This window comes from Rhinolophus hipposideros (assembly GCF_964194185.1).
Source record: "Rhinolophus hipposideros genome assembly, chromosome: X".
Lineage (NCBI taxonomy): Eukaryota > Metazoa > Chordata > Mammalia > Chiroptera > Rhinolophidae > Rhinolophus > Rhinolophus hipposideros.
Genome location: NC_138046.1, coordinates 104,340,125 through 104,362,361, shown reverse-complemented (window position 1 = coordinate 104,362,361; position 22,237 = coordinate 104,340,125). Strand labels below are relative to the sequence as shown.

The following is a 22,237-nucleotide window of genomic DNA, read 5'->3' as shown; positions in this document are numbered from 1 at the left end:
CCTAAGTGTCTTTCATGAAGGATTTGGAGCTAAATATGCTGGATTTAGCAGCTGACACTTAATCCATGCCAAATAGACAATGTCTAGTAGCAACCACTGAAACAGTAAACCTTGGTTTACTTTCATCTGGCTCAGAAGAAAAAGCACTTCTTCGCTGGATAGCTTGTACAAGTAAGCCTGCCTACTTCTTTGTCAGTTATTTTTAACAACAATAAATTATGAAAACTTCCAACAATGTATTTCCTAATCATTTTATTGTATTCGTTTCTCAAGAAAGAAAACCTCTTTACACTACAAAGAAAACAAAAGCTGTTTAAATAATGTTTTACAATTCCTAAGGTATTTTCATATACATTTTATCATTTAATTCTCACGGGAACCTGTAAAGTAGTATGATAACAGTGTGACTTTCCACATAGCATGCTGAAAACTTCTAAGTGGAGCCAGAATAGATGAAAAGGTAGATCTAATAAGACTGGGGCTAAGAGACGTTGACTTAAGCAGTGGGGATAGCCCCCTTCTGACCCATTCACATTTAGGTTTACAGTCCAATTCAGGCCAAGCATCAATGCCCAAGAATTTGAGTGAAGGTAACATGAGGAAGCTCACAGTCTGAGCAGTCAACATGAACAGATAGAGGAGATACCAGAAGAAGAGCCCAAATGTGCTGAATGAGTCATCAGAACCCTCATGGGAAGATTTGGCCTCCTGGTTTGACCACTGGCGACTCAGATCTGGGAAATGAGAAAACAGAATCCAGGGAATAATTTCTCCATTCATTCTACTAACTGAGTTCTAATTCTATGACAGGCACTGTGTCCATCTCTGGGAATACAATTGAGAGAAAAAATACAGGTGGTCCTAGCAACCACGGGACTTTCAATCTTGAAAGAGAGACAGAGATTACTGAAATAACTGTGGCAATTCATGTAGGATCATAATCAAAAATTGAGATAAGTGCTCGGGGCAAAAAGGAATCACAGTCCTAGGAAAGAGGATCTGACCTGGTTGGAAGAAGGAAGACATCCAGAGAAGTGACTCTTGAGCTGAGAACTGAAGGATTGGATAGGTGTCAGCTAAGCTGAAGTTCTTCAAAGTAATATTTATTTTCTACCTCATCCTTTTGTAATATTTAAATTAGTGACTGCATAATGGCTGTGTGCGATGTCAGAGGGGTAGTGGATGGGGAGAGGGGGTTGTCACTGTGTGAGGGATATAAATGATAAATGTCTAACTAGTACATTGTTTTGTGCACTTGAAACTAATAAAAAAAGTTAAAAAATTAAAAAATTAAAAAAATAAATTAGTGACTGCATTATATATAACAAATTACCATACCATAGCTATATATGTATGTAATTTATAATGAATATAACAAATATTTTGTGTATATATATATATATATATATATATATATATATATATGGAAAGAGAGAGAGAGAGAGAGAGAGAGAGAGAGAGAGAGAGATGTTCTCAGGCCCCCCCTTATAATTTGTGAGGCCCAGGGCACTGGGCAGGAAATGATTTAATAGGAACACATGTAGACAGGTGGGAACAGAGGACAGAACAAATATCATGACTTTCATATTTCTGCCTATTGGGAAAACTGAATCAGCTCGAACTACAAGTAGCAAATACTGTTCTCACTGAAGGATCTTTAAAACCCTCTCCCATCTCTGCAACTCATACAAGAACGCAAAACCTGCATGGAAAACTGGCCCTTGAGACCTCAATATAGAAGCAGAACTGCAGCCTTATATTCATTATCTATTATGGCATAACAAATTATCCCAAAAATTAGTGGCTGAAAAAAAATATTTATTATCTCATAGTTTTTACGTGTCAGGAATCCAGGCATGACTTAGCTGGGTCCTCTAGCTCTGAGTGTCCCACAAGGCTGAAGCCATCTCAAGACCCCAATTGGGAAAGATCTGCTTCCTAGCTCACTCATGTGGATGGTAGCAGGATTCAGTTTTTCAGAAACTCTTGGACTGAGTCCTCAGTCCTTATGAACTGTTGTCCAGGGGCCTCCCCTGGTTTCTTGCCTTGTGGGCTTGTCTGTAGAGCATTTCACAATATGGCAGCTGGTTTTATCAGAGGAAGCAAGTGAAAGAGCAAGAGAGTGCCAGCAAGAGGAGGCGTGTTAGTAAGACACAAGTCACAGTCTTATAACCTAATTGCAGAAATGACGTTCCATGATTTTTGCCATATTCTACTTGTTGGAATCATGTCACTAGGTCTAGTCTGCATTCAAAGGGAGGAGATTCCACAAGAGTTTGAATACCAGGGTGCAGGAGTGGTTGGGAGACATGTTCAGAAGCTGGCTACCAGAAGTCCCAAAGCAGTACTTGGAGAGCTGAACAGAAATGAGGTAGCTAGTGCAACGATGATTCCATCCACCATCTTGGATTAATGTTATCCAAGTCTGCTTTAAACGTTTCTTGATTTAATGCATACACATATGCACCGTATTCCATGCATAGTTCTCATTCTAGGGCACTGAACCCTGGCTACCTCACTTACAGCATCGCCTAAGATTCCCCTCACTCAAGACTTGCCAGCCAGACTTCTAGTGTGAAAGGATCAGAGAACAGTCTCTCTTTAGTTCTTTGGAAGAAGGTGGATAAAAAGAAACTTCTTTAAAAATGGCAATGGTATCAGAATTCCTCAAGCAGGCCTGGTTTATTGACAATGAAGAGCAGGAATACATTAACACTGTGAAAGGATCCAAAGGTGGTCCCGGGTCAGCAGTGAGCCCCTATCCTTGCTTCAATCCATCCTCGGATGTTGCTGCCTTGCATAAGGCAATAATGGTTAAAGGTGTGGATGAAGCAACCATCATTGACATTCTCACCAAGAGAAACAATGCACAGCGTCAGCAGATCAAAGCAGCTTATCTCCAGGAAAAAGGAAAGCCCCTGGATGAAACTCTGAGGAAAGCCCTTACAGGTCACCTTGAGGAAGTTGCTTTGGCTCTATTAAAAACTCCAGCCCAATTTGATGCTGATGAACTCCGTGCTGCCATGAAGGGCCTTGGAACTGATGAAGACACTCTGAATGAAATTTTGGCATCAAGAAAAACTAACAGAGAAATCAGAGAAATTAACAGAGTCTATAGAGAAGAATTGAAGAGATACCTGGCTAAAGACATCACCTCAGACACATCTGGAGATTACCAGAAGGCTTTGCTTTCTCTTATTAAGGGTGACCGATCTGAGGATTTTAGCCAAAGTGAAGATTTGGCTGACTCAGATGCCAGGGCATTATATGAAGCAGGGGAAAGGAGAAAAGGGACAGATGTGAATGTGTTCAATACCATTCTTACCACCAGAAGCTATTCCCATCTTCGCAGAGTGTTTCAGAAATATGCCAAGTACAGTAAGCATGACATGAACAAAGTTCTGGACCTGGAGATGAAAGGTGACATTGAGAAATGCTTCACAACAATTGTGAAGTGTGCCACAAACAAGCCAATGTTCTTTGCTGAGAAGCTTCATCAGGCCATGAAGGGTGCTGGAACTCGTCATAAAACATTGATCAGAATTATGGTTTCTCGTTCTGAAGTCGACATGAATGATATCAAAGCATGCTATCAGAAGTTGTATGGTATCTCTCTCTGCCAAGCTATCCTGGATGAAACCAAAGGAGATTATGAGAAAATCCTGGTGGCGCTCTGTGGAGGACAATAAACATTCCTTTGATGATCTCAAGCTTTTTTTGATCAGAAATTTTTTTAATCATATCTTTTCATTCCATATTATAGACTTAAATAGGAAAGTTTCTTCAGTAGTATTAGTCCAGCTAACTGCCTTCTGAAACTGTAGCCTATAAATCATTTTTTGTATCACAACTCTGTATAATAGAAATAAGTTTTTGAAAAATATATTTACCCCGACTATAAAACCCCATAAATAGGTTCTAGTAACATTACCTGAGAAAGATGTCTATGTAACAGAAAATAAAATGATTTTACAGGAAAAAAAAAAAAAAAAAAGACTTGCCAGCCACATTGGCAGCCTGCTGAGGGCCTCATCCCATCTATTTGTAACATACTTCCTCCATATATTGGCCTGACTGTCCCCTCACTTCATTCAGTTCTCTGCTCAAATACCACATCCTCAGAGAGGCCTTCCTTGACCACCACATCTTCACCCATTCTTCACTCTCCTTTACTCTGCTTCGTGTTTCTCCAGAATACTTGTCACTACCCAACATTCTGTAATGTACTTTTCATGTGTCTGTTTATTGTCTGTCTCCTCCAACAAATGTACTTTTGGTTACAAATTCTAGAACCTTGAGTGGTACTTGGCACAGAGTAAGTACTCAATAACTGTTAGTCAAAACGTGAAGGACTATTTTTTTTATTTAATACAGGAAAAACGTGTACAGCAGATCCTTGAATGGCGTTGTTTCATTTGACAGTTTGCTATAACGTTGATGCCATGGGAATGTAACCCTTGTTTATATCAATTAGCCTTTGTTAAAATTGGTTTTGCTGTACGTTGTTTTGCCTAAAGTTGCAGTACTTACCAACGAGTTTATGTGAGGACTTATTGTACTTCCATTATGTTTGTACCACCTTACTAATATGATACACATCCATCTCTCATTATTAGGAATTGTGCCATCATTTTTCCCAACTATGATAATGAGGAAATGAATGATTACACTGGGAGGGTTTTCAAAGACTTGTTTTGGAAAAGAAGTTGCCATTTAGCAATTTGAATTCCATAACAGGATGTACTTTTGGTCTTTGCCAAAGAATTTACATTCTTTGGGAAAGGAAAAAGACCTTTAGAAGATACTACATACAGGTAATTGATGAGTTCCTGATATTTTTCTTCTCAATGATTTTCTGTGTTAGCTTTGTTGTATTTGTTTATTTGTTTTCATCATGAAGAGTAACTATTAAAATGCAAAAACTTATTGTCAAAATATGTTTTTGTTGGTTTCCACAAACAAACTTATCGAATTCTCTATTGAAAATTTACTTTACTAAAACAAAAAGAATTGAAAGCTTATTCAGGACCCATCTTGAATGAATAACCAAAAAAAATGCCATTAGGCCAGAGAATGGCTCACTCATATAACTTTTGACTAGAGGCCTCAGTTTCTTGCCACATGGATCTCTCCATTGAGTGTCCTGATTTCCTGGCAGCTAGCTTCCCCCAGAGTGAGTAATCCAAGAAAGAGAGCAAGCAAGCAGGGCAGAAGTTACTGTGCCTTTTGTGACCTAGCCTCTGAGGTCACATGACATCCATATTCTACTAGTCACACAGACGGACAAGGCCATGGATACCATGGGAGCCATCTTGGAGGCTGGCTGTTAAAGAGAGGTTATCACCACAAAGTTTCAGAGTTGGTGGCTGACTGTAGCTACATGAAAGGACTGTTATATAGAAGAGGGTGACTTATTCTGCATGGCTTCCAAGGACAGAATTCAAACCTCTAGGCAGAGATTTCTTTAGGGCTGCATTTATATGTTTTTTACTTTTGATGGGAAAGAAATGTTTCATCAAAATATAAGATCTTTGTTCCTGAACCAAAAAAAAAAAAATGCCATTAGGTCAAAAGCCTCTGAATGCTTTATTTGGTCCGATTAATCCAAGTCAATATTTTAGGAAATATAATGAAATATGAATCAAGAGCTATGCACAAAGTACTGATAGATTTTATGAGGAACACAAAGATAAGTAAGGCCCACATACAGTGAATGGACAGTAGTACAAAGTATAATTAAGAATGTGTGTTCTGGAGTTAAACCTCCTATCTGACTTCATCATACATTTGTTAACCTCTGACTCATTATTTACCTTATAGTGTTGTGATGGTTAATTTTGTGTCAACTTGAATGGGCCACAGGGCACCCATTATTCTGGGTGTGTCTGTGAAGTTGTTTCTGGATGAGATTAACATTTGAATCAGTAACCTGAGTAAATCAATTTGCCCTTCCCTGTGTGGGTGAGCCTTATGCAATTTATTAAAGGCCTGAGTAAGGGAGAATTTGCTCTCTCTATCTGAGTGTCTCTGAACTGGGACATCAGTCTTTCCCTGCCTTTGGACTCAAACCTGGACTAGAACTTACACCATCAGCTATCCTGTTCTCATGCTTTTGGACTAGAACTGGAACTATATCGTGGACTCTCCTAGGTCTGGACTTCTCCTCAGCTTCCATAATCACATGAGCCAATTCTTTATAATATCTCCCTTTCTCTCTCTCTCTCTCTCTCTCTCTCTCTCTCTCTCTCTCTCTCTCTCTATATATATATATATATATATATATATATATATATATATATATACATATATATATATATATATATCTTTCTGTTTCACACACACGCGTACATGCACACAGATGATGGATATGAGATATGGGATAGATATGATATATATGAGATCTCTCATATATATGAAAGAGAGCTCATACAACATTAATACAATTGTTGAGTTAATTGAATTAGATAAGCTTTAAGAGACTGAAACCCCAACAATAACTTAAATCTGAAAACAAAATTTTAAAAAAGGTGTCACGCAGGGGACCCTGCTTGCTGCACCATTTGTTCGGCGGGGTCTCAGCTCCCGCTCCCCACATAAGAACGCAGGACACGGGGAGGCCAAAAAGGAACACCCACGGAGCCATAGATAGGGGAGTCAAACCAATATATTCTCGCTAGCGGCTGGGCTGGAGACACAGGAAGCAGGATCTACATAATTAATCTGCAACCTGCCGTCCTAACAGCCGTCTGCGCTTGCCAGCCACCATCTTCTTGCTAGCCCCCATTCTTCTCTGCTAGCGTAGCCACAGCAGTTATATTAGTGGCCAATGGCTCACTGGTTACAGCTGGCGGCCAACTAGCCACAGCTGATGGCCATCCAATCACAGTTGATGGCCATTTACTACCTGAGCCAGCACCTTTCCATGTGAGGCCGAGAGCCTGGAAACTGCTTTTTGGGGCTTTGTCCCCACAAAAGGTTAAATCACTCGCTCTCACGTAAATGAAGTCCCAAAGTATGGTATAATGACTGCTCATCAACCAGTCCAGTGCTGGTATGACCACTCTACTCCTCAGGAACCCTGGTTCCCCTCTATCAAATGACTCACCTGTGCTCAAACCTTAACTATCAACCTGTGCCACACCCACTATTGGTGGTTTGGGGATTTGAATAACAATCAAAATCACACAACTACAACAGGCTACACTTGGCTTTACTTAGACAAATAATGATCTCATACATTCTCACCAGCCGTGTATGAGAGTTAAAGCTGCTCCACATCCTCACTAACACTGGGTATTGTCAAGCGACTTTTTTTTTTCCAATCTCATGGTCATGTTGTGGTATCTTATTGTAGTCTAAATTTGTATTTCCCTGATTGTAAGTGGAATTAGCAGTTTTTCATATGCTGATATCATTTGATTTCTTCTTTGTGCAGTGCCTATTCATGACTTTTGGCTATTTTACTATTGGGTTATTTGTATTTTTCTTATTTGTAGGAATTCTTTGCATAATAAAACTTATTTTGCTTTCACATTTAACCTATGATACATCTGGAAGTTATTTTTATGTATGGTTTGAGATAAGAGATTGCCATTTCCTTTTTTCTCACATGATTATCCAATTGTCCCAGCTTCACTTATTGAAAGACTGTGCTTTCTCCACTGCCATGCCCTCTTTGTCATGAATCAAGTGTCCATTTGTGCATGGGTCTATATCTGGGTTTTCTAATCTGTTTTATTTCCTACTCACCTATCTGTGTACCAATACAATAATTACTGTAGCTTTATGAGTCTTGAAATCCAGTGGTGCAAGCCTTCCCAACTTGTTAGTACCTTTCAAGATAATTTTGTCTACTTTGGGCCCATTGTATCCCATACAAATTTTAGAATAATCCTGTCACATACCACAAGGAAATCTGTTGAGTTTTGATTGGCATTTTATTGAATCTATTGATCAATTTGGCATAATTTGTATATATTTTTAAAATATTGATGTATATATTTTCACACACATCCACACAAAGTATTGAGCTATTCCTTCCATGAATATCTTTAATTTTTCTCATTAAAGTTAGAGAATGGAGGGTTAGATTTATTCCTAGGTACTAGATAATTTTTAATTATATCTTTTATTTTATTTTCTGATAGCTGTGAATACAAAGAATCATTTGATTATATAATTAATAAATTTTATTTTTAATGTTGATTTCACTTCCAATAATCTTTTAAATTCTACTAATTTGTATATTGATTTCTTTCTTCTTTTCTTTTTTGGATTTTCCATGTATACACCATGGTATTATTTGTAAATGGCACTTTTATTTCTTCCTTTTCAACCCAGCCTACAGTTTCCCAAGATGTCTATCCTTCCAGATACTTGCTATGTGGTTTGTACTTATATACAAATTTATTCAATTTTTAAATGTTTTTATGGAATAATGACACATATGCAGAAAAAATGCATAAATCATAGTTTTACAAGGTGATGAATAGTCACAAAGAAAACGCACCCATGTACCCACTACCCAAGTCAAGAAATAGACCACTACCAGCATATCAGAAGCCCCTTCCATACCTCCTCACGGTACTTAACCTAAGCTTCCCCCCCCAAAGTAACCAGTATCCTATTTTATAACCCTATAGCTTTGTTTTACTTTTTAAAAACTTTATATATGTGCAAACTTATAGTACTTAATCTTTTGTTAGTTTCTTTCTCAATATTAGTAAGTATCCATGGTACTGTATATAGCTCTTCACTTGCATTGCTGTACAGTATTCCATTATAGTCTACCATATTGATGACATTTTAGTAGGTTTCCAGTTGGAAATTAATAAGAATAATGTTGTTATGAACATTTTTATACATGTCTCTTGGTGCACATATGTACATGTTTTTCTTCAATAATGCCTAAGAATAGAAATTCTGTGTCAGTAAAAATAGTGGAAAACACAGAAGATCTCACTAAGTTCAATAAAAGTGTTATAAAATAATGACTGCGATCGTAATAGGCAAAGTGATCATGCATATATGTCTATAGGCATGTTTAATCAATTATCTACAAGGCCTTGGAGAAGCTGTACAGCAGCCCTAGCCATGGAGGTTAATTAAGTAACTTGCCTAATAACTACATTCATTCAACAAATATTTATACACTTCCTATTAGAAGCCTGGCATTGTTTTAGACTGGGGATCCAATGATGACTAAAATGCAGTCCATTGCTTTAAGTTGCTTACAGCTCGGCAAAGGGTTCTCTCTCTAAGGGGCCTTTGTAGCTTCCCCACTAAGAAATATTAGCAAATCCATACACCATGTGACTCCAGTCAGATACTTTTAAACCTATTACACTATCTCTAGGCATAACAACAAATTGGTTTTACGAACTTACTAATGATTTAAAATTGGTCAGTGATGTTACATAAAAAACCAAAATTATAATACCAGCGTCAGTTCTTAGGGAAATGTATAGCAAAGAAAAAATCTGAGAGAAACAAAGAAACAGGGCTATAAAAAAGAAAAATGAAACAGAAGAGAAAGTCCATCGGACAACTGACTCTGGGTGGTGAACACACAATGGGATTTATAGTTGATGTAATACAGAATTGTACACCTGAAATTATGTAATTTCATTAACAATTGTCACCCTAATAAATAAATTTAAAAAAAGAAGAGAAAGTCCATGTTATTTTGAAAAAGACTTTAAAAGATGAGCATTTGAAAATATCAAGAAGACACTATTAATCACCTTTGTCAACAAATGACATATGAGAAAAATAAGAGAAAAATGCTCACATGATGATAAACAGATGTCAAAGAGAGAGCATAGGAAGACTGTACTCAGTTTAGAACCTATTTGAATATCATGAGTTTGGAAATTTTGATGTAATCTTAGATATTGTTTATACTTCTAGTTTCAAGTTCCTTATTTTTAGAGGGAAAAAACCTATTGAGTCTCTGAAAAGTACAGAAGTCTGAGTAACTTTTAAATGTTGTGTAACATTTGGATGAAGTATAATTTTTAAAATCCAAATTATTCAATAAATACACAAATTTCTTACTTGAGACAAAGGCCCTCATCAGAATATGTTTAGGGTCTAACCAAAATTTGGAATGAATTCAAAATCAGATTTGCAGAACCCAGAAAGAGCATGGGATTTATCACCAGAAATCTTTAGGTTGGATTTTCATTCTAACACTGCCAACTTGTGAAATCACTCCAAAGAACTTGATCTGCTTAAGTGTAGGTTGTGTTGTCTCTAAAACAGGCATAGTACCTCAGAAGGTCATCAACAACGGTTGTCCTTATTCACAAGGTGGAGATGGTAATAATAGCATACAAATTTAAAAAATAAAAGCCACTGATGTGTTCCTAAGGCTCAGGCCCCCTCAGTCCCTACGTCCAGTGACTTAAATGGCAATTCTGAAGGGGGCTCTTCCTTCATTTGAGGAGGAAAGAACTGCAGCAAAATGCAAATTCAAAACTCCCCTTACCAATTCCTCAGGCTCTTGGGATTTTCTATGCCAATCATAGCCCACCTATATATAGTTTATGTGAACTGTGATGTATCATGAATGATGCTGAGTTCCCACTTTTACTCTCTATTAATGGCTCAGAACCTTCACAAGGGTCAATTTTGTTGATTGCACGGGTCCTTGTAAGAAATTTGTAGAGTATATTCCTAAAAATTGCCATTGACTTTTATATACTGTTGGTGGAAATAGAAATTGGAGCAATCTTTCTGAAGAGCAATAGTCAATATGTGTAAACATTTAAATGCACATACTCTTTGACCCCAAAATTCTAGTTCTAGAAATTTGTCCTATAGATATACTTTAATATGTGCACAAAGATATATGTTCAAAAGTATTTTTGCAGTATTTCTGTAATAGCAAGAAAACAAGATACACATCTAGTCTCAGAGGATTGTCTGAGTCAATTATGGTAATCATTAGAGTGTAATATCCTGCCATCTTTGAAAAGCGTGAGGTAGAGCCATATATAATTGCAAGGAAAGAGATAATGATGTAGTATTTTTAAATAGATTATAGAATAGCATATGTTGTCTATATTTAGATAAGAACCTTTGTATCCGTGTTGTTTACTTATATGTGCAATAGATCATATCTATTATCAATAGCTCTATTTGGGATTAGGATTTTGTGGGAGATTGTCACTTTCTATTTCATATGCATATATATTGCTTAAATATTTAATTAAAACATCACATGACTTCTATAATGTTAAAAAAGGCCCTTCCTTTGGAAAAAGAAAATTATTCTTTAAGGATCATTGTTCCAATTCGTCATGGCCATTTAAAAACATTTCTTGTTTTACAACCATGCATAAATCAGGAACATAGATATTCTCCTCAGTCCAGTCATCAGCTAAGATTTATTCCACCCATTTTGGCTTCCTCCCAGTCAACTATCATTGACTCCTTGGATCCCCCTGGAACACTGTGACACCATCCTAGCTCATGCCCCCCACTACCACCATACCCTACTTCCTGTTGTTTCTTACTCACTAAATCTTAATTCCTTTCATCCAGTGTTGTTACCTGTCTGGCTTGATTCAAGAGCTCATGTGCATTCCAGCCCATACCTTCTACTTCCTTTGGGACTCAATAGTGATCCAAATGAAATGAATGTAAATACATCAAATATATAAAGTACCACCCCTGTGGCACAGACCCGTAATTCTTACCAAACATTCATGTTTTCACCTATATTTCCTGGCCACCTTGCAACTGGGTAGAGCCAAAATGACTAGATCTGGGCAATGGACTGTGAGCAGAAGTGGTTATTTATGGATTGAGACACAGGAAAATTGCTCTGGGACCCTCAGCATACTCATCTTCTGTTATAATGATCTGGGTCAGCAAGATGAACCACTTCCTATTCTCTTCCAGCCTCCAGATATCATGCAGGTGCTTCTCATTTCATGAAATCTAATTGAAACTCTGTTCTCAAGAGAGTCTAGGAAATATAGTTTTCAAGATCTAACCCTTGGAATATGAGAAGAGCTTTAAAAGGGCACAGTGTATTCACCAACATAAAGTATTTCCCATGAGAGATATATTTCTTATAAACACAAGAAGAGGTTCAAGTTTTTTCCTATAACAACAGCATTCTCCTGCATTTGCATGCCAAACTTCCTCACATGGTGAAACAATAGTGTGATGTTATAGCTAGTGATTTGGGAACTCACATTGGAGAATGTCTATTCATGAGATCATTGTTGAGACAGAAAAATAAATGTTGAGAACAACTGGACTAGAGAATCTGGAAACACATTTACAGATTCTCTACCCCAACTCCATAGCAACATAAAAAGCATCATGTTCTTGATACATACTAATGGAATAAAATAAAAGGTGATGATCATACTTTAAAGATGGAAGTGCAAGCCCTGATTAGCATCCCTAGAAGAATATTTTGGGTCTTGGAAATGAGATCATTTGAGATTCTTTCAAAATGCGTGGCTTCATATTAATCTTAATTTAGTTTCTTGATTAAACTAACACTGGAATTGATTCCTCCTACTTACTTCAGAGCAAATTTTCACTGTACTGTGTGAGCATTCATGTCCTCTCAGATACTACCTTCAGTATTAGCCATTTCAATAATAATAGAATGGGTTCTTCACTTACTATAATAAGATGATGAGAATTTAATCAATCATTTGCCTTTCTTCAGGCTTCTGAAAAGAAATATAGAGTAAAGCTTTCTTTCATTTTTTTTCTCTTTCAAATGGATGTTAAGGAATTTAAATACTATTATGTTTATATTAGCCATGTTTTCAGTATGGCCCTTCCTTATGTTAATTTAAACAGTTCTGTTCAGGTTCGTGTTAACCTCATATAGAGAATAGAGGTTAAGCACACAGTGATGGCATCAGACTTTTTGAGTTTGAATCTGGTTTAACTTCTACTAGCCATGTGACCTTGAGCAAGTACCTTAATCCTTCTCTGCCTCAGTTTCTTCACCTGTTAAATGGAAATAATAAGAGTACCTGTCTTCTCTGAACATAAAAAAAAAGAGTACCTGTCTTATAGGATTGCTGTGGTGTGACTAAATGAAATAACATATGTATAGTACTGACAACAATGCGAAGCAGATAGTAAGAGCCCAACAGAATTAGCAATTATTATTCAATATTTCTCCCACGGGCCTAATCAAAACTGCTGTAACCTCTGTGTGAGGCTTCCTTACTCCATACCATGAAAGTGGCTCTAAGAATCTCTCTGTGTATCACAGTGTGAGATTTGTGAGCCTGGTATGGACTGATTGCCAGGAAATATTGTTTTATCTAAAAAAAAGAAAGAAAGAAAATGATTCCATTCACAACAGCATCAAAAACAATAACTTAGGAATAAATTTAACCAACAAGGTGAAGGATCTCTACACTGAAAATTACAAGACATTGATGAAAGAAATTAAAAAAGACAAATAAATGGAAAGGTATCTTGTGTTCATGGTTGAAAAATTAATATTGTTAAAATATCCATAAGACCCAAAGGCATCTATATTCAATGTGACCCCTATCAAGATTCCAATGGCATTTTTTACAGAAGTAAAAGAAACAATCCTAAAACTTATAATGAACCACAAAAGACCCTCAATAGCCAAAGCAATCCTGAAACAGAATAAATCAGGAGGCATCGTTCTTCCTGATTTCTGATATATCTTATGAGCCCTCTTAAGCAAAAAATGCTTGGGAAGCACTTTGTTTTTTCTTTTAAGTTTTATTTTTTTCAATTACGGTTGACATCAATATTATATTAGTTTTAGGTGTACAATATAGTGGTTAGACATTTATATAACTTATGAAGTGATCCTTCGATAAGTCTAGTATCCACCTGACAACCAACATACATAGTTATTACAATATTATTGACTATATTCCCTATTCTGTACTTTACATCCCCATGACTATTTTGTAACTACCAATTTGTACTTCTTAATCCCTTCACCTTTTTCACCCAGTCACCCAATCTCTGTCCCATCTGGCAACTATCAGTTTGTTCTCTGTATCCATGAGTCTGTTTCTGTTTTGTTTGTTCGATTATTTTGTTCTTTAGAGTCCACATATACGTGAAATCATATGGTATTTGTCTTTTTCTGCCTAACTTATTTCACTTAGCATAATATCCTCTAGGTCCATCCATGTTGTCGCAAGTGGTAAGATTTCATTGTTCCTTTTTTAAAAATTTCATTCTTCTTTATGGTTGAGTAATATTCCATTGTATATACATACTACATTTTCTTTATCCAGTTATCTATGATGGACACTTAGGTTGCTTCCATATCTTGGCTATTGTAAATAACGCTGCAATGAACATATGGGTATATATATCTTTTCGAATTAGTGTTTTGGATTTCTTTGGGTAAATACCCAGAAGTTGACTTACTGAGCCATAAGGTAGTTCTATTTTTAATTTTTGAGGAACTTTCATACTGTTTTCCATAGCGGCTGCACCAATTTGCAATCCTACCAACAGAGCACAAGGGTTCCCTTTTCTCCACATCCTCGCCAACACTTGTTTGTTGATTTATTGATGATGGCCATTCTGACAGGTGTGGGGTGATAGCTCATTGTTTTTAATTTGCATTTCTATGATTATTAGTGATGCTCAGCATCTTTTCATATGTTTATTGCCCATCTGGATGTCTGTCTTCTTTGGAGAAATGTCTATTCAGGTCCTCTGCCCATTTTTTAACTGGATTGTTTGGTTTTTTGGTGTTAAGTTGTATGAATTCTTTATAAATTTTGGATATTAACCCCTAATTGGATGTATCATTGGCAAATATTTTCCTGCTTGGGAAGCACTTTAAAAGCTGGATTATTTCCCCACACCAAATGGAGTTCAAAGGCTCATTGTATTATATGCAGATTCCCCAAACATGCCAGGCTCTCTCACTCCTCTGTGATTTCACATGTGCTGCTCCTCTGTCTGGGATGTCCTTCATCCTTCTGCATCTGGATAACTCCTATTTAACCCTTAAGACAGAGTTTAAACATTGTCTCTTCCCAGAAGCCTTTGCTAACATCTCTACTGGGCAACCCAGTACCAAATCAAGTGAGCTAGCCTTCACTGTCCTTTCCCTGAGTCTCTGTGTACTCCTTTGTCATAGCATTTATCTACTATCTTTACACCATTTCTTGTCTCCTTCTATCATCAGCCTATACATTCTCTCAATACAAGAAATGTATATCCTTTGCATCTGGAAAAATAGATTTATGGAACAAAGTAAGAGTTCAATAAACATTCATGAATGGATGAATAAACATATGTCTACCAAACACATCATTCCTCCATCATTCTAGATGTGTGCATATAAAATAAGAATAAAGCATGATCGATGCTCTAAAGAATGTATAATCTAGTTAGAACAAGAAGGCACAGACATGTGAAAATGTAGATGTGAAAGATAGTGAACGACCTTAAAATGCCAGTGATATAAAACAGCAAGCATTTTTTTTTTTACTCAAAGGTAATGCTCTTCTGCTGGTCAGATTGAGGACTCGTTCCAAATTGGAGTCATATCTGCCCTTCCAGCACCTAGCTAGGATACAGTCTTCTCATGGTGACTCCATGTACCACAAGAGGCCAGCCAAATCACCAACACACACTTAAGCTTATGCTCACATTCCATTGGCCGAGGCAAGTTACATGAGCAAGAACAGCATCCACAAGGGAGAAACTATTCTCCACTCACAGTGGGAGAGGTAGGGAGTCAATATTTGTTGAGTGATAAATTATGATGCAGAGTATTCGGATATCCATATCCATTCTACATGCTTGGTAATGCAACTAACTGTTCTGAATGTACAGAAGAGAGAAAGATTTTAATTGGTCAGGGTAGCCTAGGAAGAGTTGACAAGTAAAACATTTCAGCTAGGTCTTTAAAAATAGGTAATATTTAATTAGACTAAGTGGGGAAATGGGAGCATGTGGGGAAGGAACTGAATGAGCAGAGGTCGAGAAATGGATATTAATAGTACAGTTCACAGTATATTTAAGATCTGTTGAGTGCAGTTAAAAGAGGACCAGAAGGGTAGACTACAGAAGGTAGAATTTATCCTTCAGCTTTTGTTTAGTTATTGAAATACTTGGAGCAATTAGGGATGTAACTCCTGACTCTACTTGTTTGTTCATTTTGCCTACGTTACCTCCCTGCCTCCAAATATCAGTCAGGATTCTTTAGTTGAAAGCAACAGAGACTAGCTCTGACTGGCTTACCATAATAGAATAACAAGGAAGATGAGTAAAGCAGAATAGGAAAACGGAGGCTGTGTGGGAGCCATGACCACAATAATATCAGATCCCATAAGCCAAGCCCTGTGTGCTGTTAAAAACTGGATCTAAACTCACACCATCACCACTGCAGCACACTGGGACACAGAACCCTGGGCTTTTACTATCAACATCACTGTTTCTGTGGCCCCTCAACAGAGCTGGCTCTGCTGCTGCTGCTTCAGCTACTGCTCATCTGCAAAATATAGTCTAAGCAGGGCCTGCTATTGGGCACCTGGTCCTGATTTAAACCTTGGGACGGGTGTACCTAATTGGTTGAGCTGAAGTCACCTGCCTGTATCCTAGCTGCAGAGGCTGATGGGATATCAAGTGCTTAGCATTTTCAGCATTTATCCTGGGAGCTAGGCCCCGCTTCTCATTCATGAGACAGAAAAGTCTTCATGAACAGGAAGTGGATCAGAAACCAGCAGTCACAACGAAATATTGATTGGACTTTTCTACCTCTAAAAACTTCCCCACATGTTTTTAACAATTAACTTTCCAGCCTCACACTTTCTTCCTCTGAAATGCTAGAGCAATTTGTATTGGAAGTACTCCTTGCATGTTTGTCTCATGCAGTTTTGAATTTTCAGAATGCATGTGTGTGTGTCTCTAGCTCACGTGTAAGCAAAATGGGGGCCATGACCATGAATGGCACGTATTCCTATGAATCCAAAGTGCTTGTCCCAGAGAATTGCTCATAGAGCCTCAGTGTGGTTTTTACTAATTGACTGATAAAAGCCTTGGGTGAGTGCTGAGAACAGAGGGGGAAAACAGATTATGATATTCTCATGTTATAATGTTTTAGTCAAGTAGTAATAAAGGTCTGAATTGGGTGTTGAAGTGGAAGGGAAGAGACAGATGCAAGATATTAAGACAGTGGAATGCTAGAGCTGCTTGCACCTGCTTGGGAGAACTGACTGCACACACATGTTTTCCAAGCTGCTGCAAAATCTAGGCTTCAGTGATATTTCATCAGCAGTTTGGAATAGGCCATGGTGGCAATATTGACACCACAGTTTTCTACAAACGCTATGAATCTGGGCTTTTATTTTTTTCAGGGAGCCACTAGTTAAACGCTGACCAGGATACCACTGAACTAAGGACAAAGAAAGGCTCTCTATACTTCTTCCATTTTTGAAATCAATATTCAGCAGTTTAATCCCTATTGTACATATGTTATCCATGTTTTGAATATAACTCTTCCTGATGTGGAGCTCTAAGTCTGAATAATTTTACTTTCCTATAAGATAATGATAGGCATGCATGAGAGGATGGCAGTTTGTGTATTCATATATTTGATAAGAACAACTTTTAGTTTAATTTTTTTTTTAAACAGGACTTTATTGGGGAACAGTGTGTACTCCCAGGACCTTTTTTTTTCCAAGTCAAGTTGTTGTCCTTTCAATCTTAGTTGTGGAGGGTGCCATTCAGCTTCAAGTTGTTGTCCTTTCAGTCTTAGTTGTGGAGGACACAGCTCAGCTTCAGGTCCAGTTGCCGTTTTCTAGTTGCAGGGGGCACAGCCCATCATTCCTTGTGGGAGTCGAACTGGCAACCTTATGGTTGAGAGGATGCGCTCCAACCAACTGAGCCATCTGGGAGGCAGCTCAGCTCAAGGTGCCATGTTCAATCTTAGTTTCAGGGGGCAGAGCCCACCATCCCTTGTGGGAGTCGAGGAATTGAACCGGCAACCTTCTGGTTGAGAGCCCACTGGCCCATGTGGGAATCGAACTGGCAGCCTTCGGCGTTAGGAGGACACAGCACCAACCGCCTGAGTCACCGGGCCAGCCCTAGTTTAATTTTTAAGACACATATAGCATAACTTAAAATGTTAATCGAATGACAATTTAATAAGTGTGGTTTAATTTTTAGGAGCTTAGTTAGGCAATAATCATGTAGAAAAAAAAGAGATTAATGGGCTGGCCTGGTGGCTCAGGTGGTTGGAACTCCTAACACCGAAGGCTGCCGGTTCCATTTCCACATGGATCAGTGGGCTCTCAACCACAAGGTTGCCAGTTCGATTCCTCAACTCTCAAGGGATGGTGGGCAGTGGCCCCTGCAACTAAGATTGAACACGGCACCTTGAGCTGAGCTGCTGGTGAGCTCCCGGATGGCTCAGTTGATTGGAGCGCGTCCTCTCAACCACAAGGTTGCTGGTTCGATTCCTATAAGGAATGGTGGGCTGTGCCCCCTGCAACTAGCAACAGCAACTGGACCTGGAGCTGAGACTGAAAGGACAACAACTTGACTTGGAAAAAGTCCTGGAAGTACACACTGTTCCCCAATAAAGTCCTGTTCTCCTTCCCCCCCAAAAAAGAGATTAACAACTAACAGCAAGTTGCCAACTCAATCTTCATCCATTGCCCATTCACCCCACTCCACTAGACAGCTTCGATCGTTAATATGGGTATTGTCACCTCAGGAGGGAGAAAAAATTAGCCATTCAATTCTGTGGGCAAAGGACAGCCATGGCACTGCACCTTCAAATGAACACTGGTGTAAGACAATGGAAAACAGCTCCCCTCCAGTAGAAAATAACACATGCATCTCCATTTGAACTGCATGATTCTATTACAGCGTCACCACCTTCTCGTTCAAATGTGAATGAAATGCTTTTCGGCATGCTTTAACAGTCAAGATCCGCTCAATGAAAGCATCACTGCGAAAGGGTTCGCTTGGGGCTGTGTTATTCTCCCAGGATTGTTGTGGACTCTGCTGCCATGTGTCCATCAAAGGGAACAATGCAAAGGAGTCTCCAAATGACTCCTTGGCCAGTGTTAAGTGGCAGAATGCCAACATTTCCGTTTGTAAAATGAAGGACGTTTGCACTTAAATTCTTTAAGAATAAGAAATATTGAGAGCAATTTCTGTAAAAACTTGAAATTAAATGTGTAGTTTTTCTCTATTGTGCTGCATCTGGTGTCTGTAGAATGAATCTTGTTTATGCCAGTTTCAAGGTTGCTATTCTTTGTGCTTTTAAACCAAGGTCAAGCGAGAGGCAGCTCAGAGGCCTTGAGATTGTCATTGACAAGGAAAATAGAAGCTTTATAGCTGGAGCACTAATTAATCACTTCTAGAAAAATAGAAATAGGAAAAAAAAATATATATATATATATACACATAAAATTTTGCATATCAACAGAAAATTTACTTTGTGGTGCTCTGCATGTAATTGTATGTGTATAAAGATACTTGAAGGCACATTAAAATATATGCTCTGTACCTAGATAAGTTTAGGGGAAAAATAAAAAAGTAGTCTATATTACAATAACTTTCTAAATTACTGTAGTCAAGGCTGCCCTTCAAGAAGTCTGAAGTTTCAGAGTTAACTGTCTCAGTTAGAATCGATTTGAATATTTATTGCCAGTGTGTTTCATTGGAATCCAATATATCTCATAAGTAACTTGAGACAAAGAATGCTATGGATAACATATTTATCTTCATTTACAAAATATAACAATTAACACCAGAAGAATTAACGTATGAAGCATTTTTCAAAATAAGTGTTTAAATTCAAAACTTGCACATGAAAATTAATTTGTTCCAAAGTCATAGTTTACTCATTCTGACCAATCTTCAGCAAACGTTTAATGAGCACCTATTATTTGCCAGATGTTGTGAAATGACTTTACTACAAACAGAGAGTGTATTTCAGATATTCTTCTGAAATATCTAACATAGTGTAGAACTTATTCATAGTAGGCTCTCAATACTTTTTGTAATTTCTAGTTTGAAAGTTTGATATTTTTTTGTTACCTTAAAGATGTTTACCTTAAATGGAAATTTAGAAATTGTTTTCAGGAAGAAATTCTATTTCATTTTAATACCAATAAGTAGTATCATGCTCCAACCATGTTTCCCTGAAAATAAGACCTAGCCAGACCATCAGCTCTAATACGTCTTTTGAAGCAAAAATTAATATAAGACCCTGTCTTATTTTACTGTAATAAAAGACCAGGTCTTATTTAATATAACATAAGACTGAGTATGATATGATATGATGATATGATATGATATGATATGATATGATATGATACTGGGTCTTATATTAATCTTTGCTCCAAAAGATGCATTAGAGCTGATGGTCCAGATAGGTCTTATTTTCGGGGAAACAGTATAAGAAAGCAGACTCTTCTAATTGAAAAAGACAATGTGACTAGAGTAATATTTCACAATTCCAGAATGTTAAGAAATCAAATATTGTATATAATTCATTTCCTTCATTACACAAAGACTTAAACACAACATTTAAACACTGAAAACTGACTATGAACCAGGAATTATATAAGGCTTAGACGTACAGTGATGATTAAAGCAACCACTATTTCTATCCTCATGGAATTTTAGATCTGTAATAGTAAGGGAGCTCGCTTTTCTGATAGGAGTTATAACTACATGCTATAGAAAGATTTAGGAAAGCCACTCAACCCAGAATGGGCTTTCAGGCAGGGTTCTACACAGGAGGTAGCCTCTAAACCTGAAGCCAAAAGAGGGAAAAGGTTTATCCAGGCTAGAGAAAATAGTGGTATTCCAAGTAGCAGAAGAAGCAACTTCTCAGGAAAGACAAAGGACCTTGAAGGGATTAAAACCCATTTAGTTTTATTTCAAGTTTAGTGTTTGGAAAAAAAATTGGTGAGAGATGAGGTTCTCAAAGGTGAACTGGAGCAACCTCAATATGACTCTGTGAGCCCTGTTAAGGTCTAAGTGTGGGGATAGAGTCCCAGAGAGCAGTTTCCAAGCTCTCATATTGAGGTTGCTCTCGGCTTCATGTGGAAAGGTGCTGACTCGGGCCATCAGCTGTGACTAGTTGGCCATCAGATGTTACCGGTTAGCCATTAGCCACTGATAAAACTGCCATGGCTCCGTTGGTTGGTTGGTTGGAAGAGAAGAGGACAGCGGATTGCACATCATGTGGAGCCTGCTTCCTGTGTTTCCAACCCAGCCGCCAGCGAGATTATGGTGGTATGAACCCCCTATCTGTTGCTCTGTTGGTGTTCCTTTTTGGCCTCACCATGTCCTGCATTCTTGTGTGGGGAGAAGGAGCTGAGACCCTGCATGACTCTAGGGCTTTGCCCTGAGGGCAACCCCATGCCATTGAAGGGTTTCAGTAAAGGATTATGATAAGTAAGATTTGTCTTACAATTATCATTCTTCTCATGGGGTTGAGAATGTTGTGAGGGACAGCGAGACTGGAGTGGGGGAGATCAGAGCCTCGTGGTATCAAAGTATGAGGGGACAATTGTCCTGAATTAAAATGGTGACAGTGGGGATAGAGAAAAGGTGGTCTGGTTGGAGTGGTGATTAGTCAGTGGAATTGTGGGGACAGAGCCCCAGAGAGCAGTTTCCAGGCTCTCGGCCTCACGTGGAAAGGTGCTGGCTCGGGTAGTAGATAGCCATCAACTGTGACTGGTTGGCCATCAGCTGTTACCGGTTAGCCATTAGCCACCGATGTAACTGCCATGGCTAAGCTAGCAAGCGTGGGGTGCAGTTAGCAAGTGGGGTTGGTTGGTTGGCAGAGAGGCAGATGGCAGTTTGCGGATCGTGTGACTCCTGCTTCCTGTGTCTCCAACCCAGCCGCCAGCGAGAATATAGTGATATGACTCCCCTACCTATGGCTCAGTGGGTGTTCCTTTTTGGCCTCACCATGTCCTGCGTTCTTATGTGGGGAGCGGGAGCAGAGACACCGCCTGACACCCTGCATGACAGGAATCAACAAGATTGGTGATTGTTCGTACATGGAAAATAAGGGTGTGATAGATCTGTGCCGAAGTTTCTCAGCCTTGGCACTATTGATATTTTGGACCAGATCATTCGATATTGTCGGGGACTGTCCTGTGTACTGTAGTACCGTGTTTCCCCGAAAATAAGACCAGGTCTTATATTAATTTTTGCTCCAAAAGACACATTAGGGCTTATGTTCGGGGGTGTCATCCTGAAAAAT

The 22,237-nt window shown here is 38.3% G+C and overlaps 1 protein-coding gene across 1 annotated transcript; it reads left to right on the top strand.

The window, feature by feature from the left end:
- Positions 1–2,636: 2,636 nt before the first annotated feature.
- LOC308495402 (annexin A1-like) lies at positions 2,637–3,689 on the top strand (the record flags this gene model as incomplete). Its single annotated transcript, XM_081043539.1, has 1 exon — positions 2,637–3,689. The coding sequence occupies exon 1, from the start codon at positions 2,646–2,648 to the stop codon at positions 3,687–3,689; it is 1,044 nt and encodes a 347-aa protein (XP_080899665.1). The 5' UTR covers positions 2,637–2,645.
- Between the last annotated feature and the right edge of the window lie 18,548 nt (positions 3,690–22,237).